Below are 13,099 nucleotides of genomic sequence, written 5' to 3'. Positions count from 1 at the left end.
CACAGAACATCACAGAAAAAGAAACAGTCATTACCAACACAAAACTAGACTTCCAAAGCACTATCAGGAGACCCGCTTGATAAAGGTGGGGGGCAGCACCGTGCTGCAGATAGGACATGATAAGTGGATTCAGGGATTGGCTTGATTTCTTTGGATCTTCATTGTCATAGTGGTTAGTTTATATGCAGTATACACTATTGTACCCTTGATGGAGTGTTTATAATAACAATCACTAAAGACCCAAAGACCTGCATACTTGGTAATGTTAAGGAATGAACAATAGATGGCTGTGGTGAAATTGCGATCAGTTGTGTTTTTTTTTTTTTGTAAGGGTACTTTCACACTTGCGTTCAGCGCAGTCCGTCACTATAGAGAATAGCGCAGTCCGTTAACGCACTGCGCTATTCTCCATAGTCTTGTATGGACGACGCACTGTAATGCAAGTGTCAGCGTTGCATCCGCTGGACAACGCAGCGTCGTTATTTTGACGCGGAGTCTGGCGGAAGGAACGCAGCATGTAACTTTTTTTGAGCGGCGCAATCCGTAGGATTTCACTGCGCATGCTCTTTTTTTTTTTTAAAATCACATAAACTTTATTTTGTCTCTCGGTGGCCAAACGTTCAGCTGAGCGCCCGGCCGCCGGCATGTGAGAGCGCTCAGCTGAGCGCCCGGCCGCCGCCGGCACGTGAGAGCGCTCAGCTGAGCGCCCGACCGCCGCCGTCATGTGAGAGCGCTCAGCTGAGCGCCCGACCGCCGCCGGCATGTGAAAGCTCTCAGCTGAGCGACCGGCCGCCGGCATGTGAGAGCGCTCAGCTGAGCGCCCGGCCGCCGGCATGTGAGAGCGCTCAGCTGAGCGCCCAGCCGCCGGCATGTGAGAGCGCTCAGCTGAGCGCCCAGTCTGCCGGGTGATCAGCTGATCGTTCACAATAGTCTGCTGCCGGTAAAACTGTAAAGAAGGAAAAAAAAAAATTAAAAAATGCTTTCCGTTGCTTTGTATGGTCCATTGCATCCGTTGTGCCATTATATGCAACGCATCTGTCACACAACTCAATGCAACGGATACCGTTCAACGCAAGTGTGAAACTAGCCTTACTTGGCACGCAAATGAATTGTATTACAGCTTTTCCACCTGTGAATAGAGCATTAACAAGATCAACTTGATCTTAACTTGCTTGTGAACGTATTATACCTATATCAAAAGAGGGGAGTCTATAGCAAAATGCTATGGTCTCCGTGGTTAGAATCTCTGGTATTAGTATTGAGGTCCATGCTACAGGATAGGATGATAATTCCATATATGATTGACAACTTTTTTATTTTTATTCCTCTATGTGGGAATTTGTGCCACATGTAATGCACAATACTGGAATACTGATATGTTATGTATGACTCCTCTAAAAATCTTTTTTTTTTTTTTAGTCCAAATGGACATTACTATTAGAGATCTGTCTCACACTGCAGTGAATAGAGCAGACTGTTTGTCAATACATGTCTCACACTGAGCCTTTTCTAAGCTATTGCGGGGGCTTGTTTTCCTTTCCCCATTGTGTTTCTACTTTTTATGATTGGTCAGGATCAAAAAAGATGAAGATGTGCACACCCCCAGTGAAATCTCTCTGACAAATCTCCCTTGGACTTTTTTTTTATGATGGTTTAGGTGTTGAATACTTTGCTAATATCTTTGCAAGTAAGATATGGAAATTTATTTTTTTTACTCTGCATTCATGATTATATTATGTGTCCATTTCAAGATGAAAAATTTGGTGACAGGTATTCTTTAATTGAAAGTTCGCAACTGGTCTGATGCATGAAGAACAAAGTTATTTATTAACTAGATTCTTTTGTAATCTCTACATAGGTTTCTTTCCAAGTAGTTGTCAAGGATGTGATGCGTTTCTCCGACACAAAATGACGCTGATATCTCCTTCAATTCTAAAGAAGTATGGTATACCTTTTGACAAGGTACGTTTGCAAACGTGAATGTAGAAATATCTATATACAAGCTTAGTTCCAGTTTGTATGGTTATGTAAATGCAGGAACAAAGTTCACTAAATACATAATATTAAAATAGTTTTTTTTATTACACCCAATATTTTTCATACGAAATGTGTAGAATAAATACAAGCAGTTTACTATAAAATATATATTGTGGCTGTTATAACCACTATGACAAAAAAAGAGATAACAAGTCTAATAAAATTTACTTAAATAGGTTTTATTTTTCTTCTTTGTCTTTGCTCCTGTTGCTCCCCCTTTCTTACCTTACTCTCTCACGTATTATACCCCTATATTCTTCCTCATAATCCCCCCATCCCCTTCCACCTTCTTGTTCTTACATTCCCTTTTCTTTATTCATGAAACCACCTGACAGTGTTATAAGTTGTTAATATACTTAAAGTTTTTTCTGAATCCACATTGTCATAATTTGTAAGAAAGTGTCATGATGGTTCCCTACCCATCTATGTTATATTCTAAAATGTTAAATAAAGAATTTAAAAAAAAAAAAAAAAAAAATTACTTAAATACTATTCCATTATGAATAAGTCCATTAAAGGCTATATAGCTATGTATTGCAGAAAAATGATGCCCTGGCCAGGGGAGAGACCTGATTGTGTCATCTACTAATATCTAAGTATTATAGGTTCTTCTGCGCTTGTTAGTGCCACTTTCCTCACAAACCATCCACAAATTGGCTACTGGCGGAGGATTTTTTGACCCAGACCTGTCCATCAGCCTCCTCCAGTTGAAAACCACTGTGCACAAGAAAACATTTCTATTATTTGGAGGGTGCTGATGGACAAGTACCTCCATCAACTGCCATTTTGAGAACAGGATAGCTGCCCAATTTGTGAGAAAAAGCTGAACTAATAAGTACAGTAGGTGAATCTGTAATGCTTGTATACACTCCTCAACATTGAAAATGCAACAACAAGATGGAAAACTCATGGAATTATTGAAATAATAGGTTAGGTTCACATGTCAATGATATGCAAATGATGAAAAAATGGAAACAAAACTATCAAAACCTCTTAATTTTTTCAGTTTAGAGCATAAGCTTCATGGAGAGAAGTACACTCACACACCTTGTTATTAATGATTAGAGGTTGTCTGAAGTGCTGAATGCACTTGGGTATACAAATTGTCAAGATCCACTGCTGCCTTTGCAATTGCCATCTAATAACGACCCAGAGCTCAATGGGAGACAAGTTTGGAGATGCTGCAGGCTATAGTAGCAGTAGTAGCAGATTTATACCACAACATGGTGGTGTTGTTGAGTTGAAACACTGCTTCTGGAACACTTTGGAGAAATGGTCGTACCACTGGTTCCACAACCAAATCGATGTAACACCGAGTTGTTAATGTACCTGGAATGAAGACTACAGTTATCTGGCTACCGTACACTGCCACCCGACACTCTAATCCTGGGAATAGGATTGGTGCGACGTTTTTTGTTCATGGCATTTCCCACATGGTCTCCAGATGGATCCAGAGGCTGGAATGCAGCTGGAATAGACGGGTAGACTCTTAAACGATGAGTCTGACTTTTGTCTTAAGGCAACTTTACACACAGAGATAAATCTTTGGCAGATCTGTGGTTGCAGTGAAATTGTGGACAATCAGTGCCAGGTTTGTGGCTGTGTACAAATGGAACAATACAGTTAGGTCCAGAAATATTTGGACAGTGACACAATTTTCGCGAGTTGGGCTCTGCATGCCACCACATTGGATTTACAATGAAACCTCTACAACAGAATTCAAGTGCAGATTGTAACGTTTAATTTGAAGGTTTAAACAAAAATATCTGATAGAAATTGTAGGAATTGTACACATTTCTTTACAAACACTCCACATTTTAGGAGGTCAAAAGTAATTGGACAAATAAACCAAACCCAAAAAAAAATAATTTATTTTCAATATTTTGTTGCGAATCCTTTAGAGGCAATCACTGCCTTAAGTCTGGAACCCATGGACATCACCAAACGCTGGGTTTCCTCCTTCTTAATGCTTTGCCAGGCCTTTACAGCCGCAGCCTTCAGGTCTTGCTTGTTTGTGGGTCTTTCCATCTTAAGTCTGGATTTGAGCAAGTGAAATGCATGCTCAATTGGGTTAAGATCTGGTGATTGACTTGGCCATTGCAGAATGTTCCACTTTTTAGCACTCATGAACTCCTGGGTAGCTTTGGCTGTATGCTTGGGATCATTGTCCATCTGTACTATGAAGCGCCGTCCGATCAACTTTGCGGCATTTGGCTGAATCTGGGCTGAAAGTATATCCCGGTACACTTCAGAATTTATCCGGCTACTCTTGTCTGCTGTTATGTCATCAATAAACACAAGTGACCCAGTGCCATTGAAAGCCATGCATGCCCATGCCATCACGTTGCCTCCACCATGTTTTACAGAGGATGTGGTGTGCCTTGGATCATGTGCCGTTCCCTTTCTTCTCCAAACTTTTTTCTTCCCATCATTCTGGTACAGGTTGATCTTGGTCTCATCTGTCTATAGAATACTTTTCCAGAACTGAGTTGGCTTCATGAGGTGTTGTTCAGCAAATTTAACTCTGGCCTGTCTATTTTTGGAATTGATGAATGGTTTGCATCTAGATGTGAACCCTTTGTATTTACTTTCATGGAGTCTTCTCTCTACTGCTGACTTAGAGACAGATACACCTACTTCACTGAGAGTGTTCTGGACTTCAGTTGATGTTGTGAACGGGTTTTTCTTCACCAAAGAAAGTATGCGGCGATCATCCACCACTGTTGTCATCCGTGGACGCCCAGGCCTTTTTGAGTTCCCAAGCTCACCAGTCAATTCCTTTTTTCTCAGAATGTACCCGACTGTTGATTTTGCTACTCCAAGCATGTCTGCTATCTCTCTGATGGATTTTTTCTTTTTTTTCAGCCTCAGGATGTTCTGCTTCACCTCAATTGAGAGTTCCTTAGACCGCATGTTGTCTGGTCACAGCAACAGCTTCCAAATGCAAAACCACACACCTGTAATCAACCCCAGACCTTTTAACTACTTCATTGATTACAGGTTAACGAGGGAGATGCCTTCAGAGTTAATTGCAGCCCTTAGAGTCCCTTGTCCAATTACTTTTGGTCCCTTGAAAAAGAGGAGGCTATGCATTACAGAGCTATGATTCCTAAACCCTTTCTCCGATTTGGATGTGAAAACTCTCATATTGCAGCTGGGAGTGTGCACTTTCAGCCCATATTATATATATAATTGTATTTCTGAACATGTTTTTGTAAACAGCTAAAATAACAAAACTTGTGTCACTGTCCAAATATTTCTGGACCTAACTGTATGTCCATGATTTCACTGCAACCACAGATCTGCCAAAGATTTATCTCTGCGTGCAAAGTGGCCTTTAGAGACAATGATAGAGATTGGTCGGCTTTACTGGTTCCCCTTATACGTTGCCTTTAACAATGACCTGTCATATGTAACTGTTATTGTGATTAGCTGGAGCTATAACATGGGTCAAAACTATTCACAAGAGAAATCAGGATCCAGCTTTTCAAACATACGAGGTTCTTTCATTTTTGTTCATATACAGTGCAAGTTAAAACAGCAGACAGCGCAACATTGGCCGATCTTCGCGTTTCAAGTGCGTTCAACACTCTTAATCCTGTTTAAGAGTGCTAAACGCACTTGTAATGCGTATATCGTGCTAATGTCGCACCTGTCTGCTGTTTTAACTTGCACTGTATATGAACAAGAATAAAAGAACCTCGTAAGTTTAAAAAGCTGGATCCTGATTTTCTCTTGTGAATTATTTGGAGCGATGGTAGAGCTTCTATACTGAGAAGGAACAGACAATGTGGTGAGCTGGAACCTTCCTTTTTCTTAGTTCTATGGGTCAACACGGCTTGGCCGGAGACTGTATGTCTAGGTAAGCATTGCCACAGCAGCACCAAATAATTGCGAGTATGGGGTTTTAAGTTTTTCCTAGACACTTTTATTTCCTTCCCCCATTTGCAACAAACCGAGAAATACAGTGAGGTATACCATATATATGAAACCTAAAATCATCGATTACATAATCTAGTTAATAGAAATGGGTTGAACTTAATTGTAATATTTGAAGCTGACAGGCACTATTTATTTGAGGTAGGAATATAAAAGGTTGTTTGGCCACCTGCAGGATATTCATTGCATTAATAAAATCAACTTGTACTAGATAATTATCTATGCGATAATGAATCCATATGAACTGCTTAACAGAATCGCAAGTCATAGCTTTATACTACGTTCTGATAGCCTTATTGAAAAATGGACCAGTCACATTCTACAGTTGCAAATCTGACTGGTTCTTTATTGAAAATATCTTGACTATGAAAGCACTATCGTTTTTTCGGCTGTTGGTGTAAGTGGTGATCCTGGTCGGCACATGAATATCCTATTTTGAGTTTCCATAAAACACCAGTATTCACTGCAGGAGTCTGTCTAACAACATCACAGCAGCATTCCTGCTCAAAAGGAAAGTAGTGGGGTTTTTTTTAGTTTTCAAAGACTCTATCCCATCTTTGATAGGCGTCCCTGACTTTCTTCAATGTGTGTTATATGTTAATTGGCACAATGTGTTTTTAATCATTATGGATAGGTGTCATTTTAATCCATTGTTTATAAAAATATTTCTGAGCTTCACATTGCACAAAAAAACTTTGTCCGAAGAATTGTTTCTTATTGAAATGGATTCAAATGCATTTAATTTTTATCCTGTTTAAATCAAACATTATATTAATTGCCATTTCAATATGCTTTCTAAAGTTGATGGCTTAATCCATAAGACAAAAAAATAAATAAATAAATAAAATGAGCCACACTAGGTCAACTGTCTCTAATTGATGTCCCCCACATTTACTTATGAAAATAAGTAATGTGGAAAAAGGTACTCTGGTCAGATGAGACCAAAGTAGAACTTATTGGGCTAAATGCAACATACTATATGTGGTGGAAAACTAATACTGCACACCACCCTGAAAACGCCATATCCACCGCCAAACATGGTGGTGACCGCATGATGGTGTGAGGATGCTTATCTACAGCAGGGACAGGTAAGCAGGTCAGCGTTCATGGAAAGATGGCTGGAGCTAACTACAGGGCAGCCCTGGAGGAAAACCTGTTAGACTCTGCAAAAGACTTGAGATTGGGGCATAGGTTAACTTTTCAGCAGGACAGTGACCCTAGACATACTGCAAGAATGGTTTGCATAATGGAATGGTTTAGATCAGTGATTCCCAAACTCCAGTCCTCATGGCCCCCAATAGTTCATGTTTTCAGGATTTCCTTAGCATTGCACACATTATGGCTTGATAATAATTCCATCACCTGTTCAATGCTAAGGAGATTCTAAGTGCAAGACTTGTTGAGAGTTGTGAGGACTGGCGTTTGGGAAATACTGGTTTAGATCAAATCTTACTCGTGTGATTGCATGGACCAGTCAAAGTCTAGATATAAGTCCCATTGAGTATCTGTGGCAAGACTTAAAAATGATGGTGACAGGCTATCTCTATTCAATCTCAATGAGATAGAGCTATTTTGCAAGGAAGATTGGGCAAAAATGTTGTCCTCCAGATGTGCAATGCTGGTAGAGACATGAGCATTGCACCCAAAAAACTTGGGGCATGTGGGCACGTTGTGTTGTGTCACTAGATATATATATATATATATATATATATATATATATATATATATATATATATATATATATATATATTTATATATATATATATATTGTGTGTGTATAATATATATATACCGTATATAATAAATAAAATATGGGCGCCAACACTTTCTGTGACATTGTGTATGTGTGTATATACACCGTATTTTTCGCTTTATAAGACGCACTTTTCCTCCCCAAATTTTGGGAGGAAAATGGGGGGTGCGTCTTATAAAGCGGTACCGGGGGGGGGGGTCCTGTCTGAGGCGATCGGGCGGCCGGGTGCCTGTGGCTGCATGCAAGCGGCCGGGTACCTGTACTTGCGTGCAGCGGCAGCCGGGTACCCGTGGCTGTGTGCGGGCGGCAGCCGGGTACCTGTGCTTGCATGCGGTGGCAGACTGGTACCCATGGCTGTGTGCGGGCTGCCGCCCTCACACAGGTACCCAGCTGCCGCCCTCACACAGCCATGGGTACCCGGCTGCCACCGCACGCAAGCACAGGTACCCGGCGGCTTGTACGCAGGGTGGGCGGGCAGCCTGCTGGCTGCCACTCTGTGCATGCGGGGCGGGCGGCTGTGCAGCTTACCAGTTGTCCGCGGTCCCACTTTCAAATGATGGCGCCGGAGGAGCTCTTGGATCAGAGCTCCATCTGCGCACGTGCTGCTCCGGGAGTCAGCGCGTGCGCAGATGGAGCCCTTGGATGAGAGCTCCATCTGCGCATGCGTCGCTCCGGGCGCCATTACTTGAATCGGGACCGCGGACACACTCCACCACTGAGCCGCTGCCACCACTGAACCGGGACCGCGGACACACTCCACCACTGAGCAGTCCCTGCCGCTGCCACCACTGAGCAGTTGCCTCCGCTCCCACCACTGAGCCGTCGCCGCCACTCCCACCACTGAGCCGTCGCCGCCGCTGCCACCACTGAACCAGGACCGCGGACACACTCCACCACTGAGCAGTCCCTGCCACCACTGAGCAGTCGCCGCCGCTGCCACCACTGAACCGGGACCGCGGACACTCACTGCACCGGCCTGCTGCTCTGCTGACCCGCCACGGCTGCTGCCGCCACCACGGACCCCACGGATCCTGCCACCGCGGACGCCACCGCGCCTGCAACCACGGACCCCGCTGCCACTGACCTGCCGCGCCTGCCAGCAGAACCTGTGCCTCCTGTGACCCCGCTTCACCACCACTGCTGCCCTCCTCTGGTAAGAGAACACCAGAGTATAAGACGGACCCCATTTTTCTTTTTTTTACCTTTTTTTATGTCTAAGTTTGGGGTGCGTCTTATATTCCGGTGCGTCTTATATTCCGGTGCGTCTTATAAAGCGAAAAATACGGTACATATGCATGTATGTATGTATGTATGTATGTATGTATATATATATATATATATATATATATATATATATATATATATATATATATATATATATATATATATATATATATATACACACACAGCATATTTTATATAATATTATACATATATATATATATATATATATATAATGTGTATAATATTATATAAAATATGCTGTGTGTGTATATATATATATATATATATATATATATATATATATATAATATATATAAATAAATATGTGTGTGCGTAATAAATATATATATATATATATATATAATATATATAAATAAATATGTGTGTGCGTAATAAATATATATATATATATATATATATATATATATATATATATATATATATATATATATAATATTGAAGTATGCTTGGGATCATTGTCCTGCTGGAAGACCATGTCCTAGGACACAATCCCAGCTTTCTGAAATTCTGGCTGAAAATCCTTTGGTAATCTTCAGACTTCATGATGCCTTGCACACAGTCAAGGCACCCAGTGCCACAGAGGCAGCAATATAACCCAAAACATCTTTGAACCTCCACAATATTTGACTATAGGTACGGTGTTCTTTTCTTAGTAGGCCTCATTCTGTTTTTTTGGCAAACCGCAGGATGAAGGACTTTACGAAATGCTCTATCTTGGTCTCATCTCCTCACCAGACCGTTTTCCAGAAAGATTTTGGCTTACTCATGTACATTTTGCAAACTGCAGTTTAGCTTTTTTATGTTTCTTTGTTAGAAGTGGGGTCCTCTTGGGTCACTTGCCATAGCATTTCGTTTCATTCAAATGTCGATGGATAGCTTGAATTTCTTTGGAACTTGATTGCTGCTTATCCACCATCTGGGCTCTCCTGCATCGCAACCTTTCATCAATTTTTCTCTGCCATCCACGTCCAGAGAGATTAGCTACAGTGCCATAGGTTGTAAACTTCTTGATTATGTTGCGCTCCCGTGTACAAAGAAACATCGAGACCTCTGGAGATTAACTTGTAACCTTGAGATTTTTTTATATTTTTTAACCATTTTGGTTCTCAAGTCCTCAGAGTTCTCTTCTCCTCTTTCTGTTCTCGATGCTTAGTGTGACCCACACACAATGTAAAGATTGAGTCAACTTCTCCCATTCTTATCTGGTTTCATGTATGATTTTCATATTCCTCACATCTGTGCATTTCCACAGGTGTGTTTGGACCAGCATCAAATGCTTGAAACAAAGTTGTTAACCCACAATTTCGGAAAGGTGTCAACAATTTTGTCTTGCCCATTTTTGGTGTTTTGTGTCAATTGTCCTTTTTTTTTGTTCCCTACCCCTTTTTTTTTTCTTTATAATTTGTTCCAATACACACAAAACAAATATATGTGTTTGACAAAACATGTATAATTACAATGATTTTCTGGGAGAAATACTTCATTTCCTGGAAAAATGTTAAAGGTGCCAACACTTTAGCCATGACTGTGTATACATTATATGTAATAAAATTATGCTTGTAAATAAAACAAATCAGTTTTTATTGTGACCGGGTAGTCTGTTTACAGTAACGGCTGACATCTCTCTGATGAGATAGGTTACCTTTTCTTTCAAGAATAATATAGTGGATTCTGGAAATCATGGCTGACATAGTAACTAGACCTGCATAGTAAGTAAAAGGCTCTGTGTGCACTAGAAAATTGAATTTTCTTAAGAAAATTCCACAGGCTCTGAAAGATTTCCCGCGGAAAAAGAACGCACCGAAATCCGCATGCATGCATGCAATCTAGAAGAGCCGGGGACACTCCGGGACTGTCGCATAATGGATACGACAGTCCCAGGGCAGCTATGGGCTGATATTTTCGGCTGCGGGAGGGGGGGGGCATTAATGATGGCCCTCACCCTCCCCAGCCTGAGAATACTGGGCCGCCACTATGTGTTTACCTCGGCTGGACGGTAAAAATACGGCGGAGCCCACGTTTTTGTTTTTTTATTTTTAATATGTACGTTTGATTTCTATGTGTATTCTATATCTCCGTGTCTCTGTGTGAGTGTGATCAGTGTGTTTACTCTCTGCTCCGTTTCCTCTTCCTGTCATAATGACATGACTTCCCTGCAATCGCAGGGCAGTGATGAACATTATGTCCCGAAAAATGCAAAATCCCACAGGGAATAACCCAGGAAAACGCAATGAAACGCACAGAATTTGCTACCTGCGTTATTCCCTGCGGGATTTCACGATTACATTACAGTCAATGGAGTGAAATGCTGCAGCTACCTGCGGAAAAAAAGTGACATGCAATTCTCTTTGCTGCGGGAATCCCGCAGCAAAACCTGTAGCTGTCGAAATCCGCCTAGTGCGCACAGCATTTTTTTTCCCCATAGGTTTTGCTGGTGAATCACTGCAGAAAGGTTATGAACATTTTCTGCAGCGAAACATGCAGCAACTCCGTGGGAAATCCGTGGTAAAAATCTGCCTAGTGCGCACAGAGCCTTAATGGGGCTTTACACGCAACGACCTCGCTAACGAGATGTCGTTGGGGGTCACTGAATTCGTGCCGCATATCCGGCCTTGTTAGCGACGTCGTTGTGTGTGAAACGTACGACCGCTAGCTATCAAAATTACTCACCTAATCGTTGATCGTTCTACACGTCGTTCTAATCCCAAATATCGGTGCTGTTGCAGGTTGTTCGTTGTTCCTGAGGGAGCATACATCGCTACGTGTGACACCCCAGGAACGAGGAACAACACCTTACCTGCGTCCTCCGGCAACGAGGTGTGCGTCACTTTCTTTCGGCTGCTCTCCGCCCCTCCGCTTCTATTGGACAACTGCTGTGTGACGTCGCTGTGACGCCGCACGAACCGCCCCCCTTGGAAAGCGGGCTGTTCGCCGGCCACAGCAATGTTGCTAGACAGGTAAGTACGTGTGACCGGTCCTATTGATGTTGTGCGCCACGGGCAGCGATTTGCCCGTGACGCACAACCGACGGGGGTGGGTGCTTTTACCAGCGACATCGCTAGTGATGTCGCTGCGTGTAAAGCCACCTTTAGATTACATTGACCAGACTATCACTTTACATATGAACATGCCCATAAAGTTGGAATTTAATCAAACATTACATTGTATACAAATGTCATCTTGACTATCTGGCCTGGGCAGCCGCAGGGAGAAACATTAATTTTGTATGGATCTTTTTTACTCTCTTGCCATGTTAGAACTGTGGTGGCTCTTATTTCCAAGCAGGTCCTATTCCTGCATTCTCTTTTCCTGCTTTGATGTCTTTGTTAGACGTTATTCTTTCATTTTTTATTTTTTCCTTTTCACAACTCATCTAGCTTTTTGATTCTTCCCTGCAGGTTACACAAGAAGCTGGTGAATTTATGATCACTTTCCCATACGGGTATCATGCCGGTTTCAATCATGGTTTCAACTGTGCCGAATCAACAAATTTTGCTACAGTCAGATGGATTGATTACGGAAAAATAGCCAAACTGGTGAGTGGATGATTTGCTTCAGACAAACGTTTGTTGTCCTGCTGTGCTGCATGAAACCTGCATTGTAAAATTACAAGTTTACAACCTCAGCATATCGGATATGTTAGTATTTTGTTCAGCTTCTACTGATTGCGGGTTGGTGGACTAATGATATATTATTTAGGAAACTAGTCTTTCTCCTTGTCATACCTGGGAAGATTGACAGGCATTCAAGGTGATTTTAGGACATTGGGTTTTTACAAGGAACCTGTCAGCAGAAATAACACTAACTACACAAATAGTGGTGAACTACATGTGCATAGTGTTTTCAATATTTTCAACTAGCTTATTAAAACAGAAGCTACAGGGAGAAAATGATCTTATATTCTCGTTGCAGTCGCTCACTTATAGCCATTAGTTTGATGCAGGGAGCTATAGCAGTTGGCACTCACTACATAGTGAGCTCTGTGTAATCTCTTTCCCTGCTCCTTGACTGACAGCAAGTTCTGCGCAGACACTGCTGAGAAGGCTGTCAGTCAAGGAGCAGGGAGAGATTACAGAGAGCTACAGAGTGCCAACTGCTATAACTCTCTGGTGACAGGAATAGAGT

General features: G+C 41.9%; 1 protein-coding gene across 1 annotated transcript in view; it reads left to right on the top strand.

Annotated features, from left to right (window-relative positions):
- Positions 1-13,099, top strand: part of KDM4C (lysine demethylase 4C) — a 480,711-nt gene that overhangs the window by 142,931 nt on the left and 324,681 nt on the right. The window contains exons 7-8 of the mRNA XM_075317453.1: positions 1,859-1,962; positions 12,373-12,510. Of these exons, the coding sequence (XP_075173568.1) occupies positions 1,859-1,962; positions 12,373-12,510 (242 nt within the window). The remainder of the gene's footprint in view (positions 1-1,858; positions 1,963-12,372; positions 12,511-13,099) is intronic.

Source organism: Anomaloglossus baeobatrachus, chromosome 1 (assembly GCF_048569485.1).
Source record: "Anomaloglossus baeobatrachus isolate aAnoBae1 chromosome 1, aAnoBae1.hap1, whole genome shotgun sequence".
NCBI classification, from domain to species: domain Eukaryota; kingdom Metazoa; phylum Chordata; class Amphibia; order Anura; family Aromobatidae; genus Anomaloglossus; species Anomaloglossus baeobatrachus.
The sequence above is the reverse complement of the archived record's forward strand: the minus strand, read 5'-3'. Positions and strand labels throughout refer to the sequence as shown.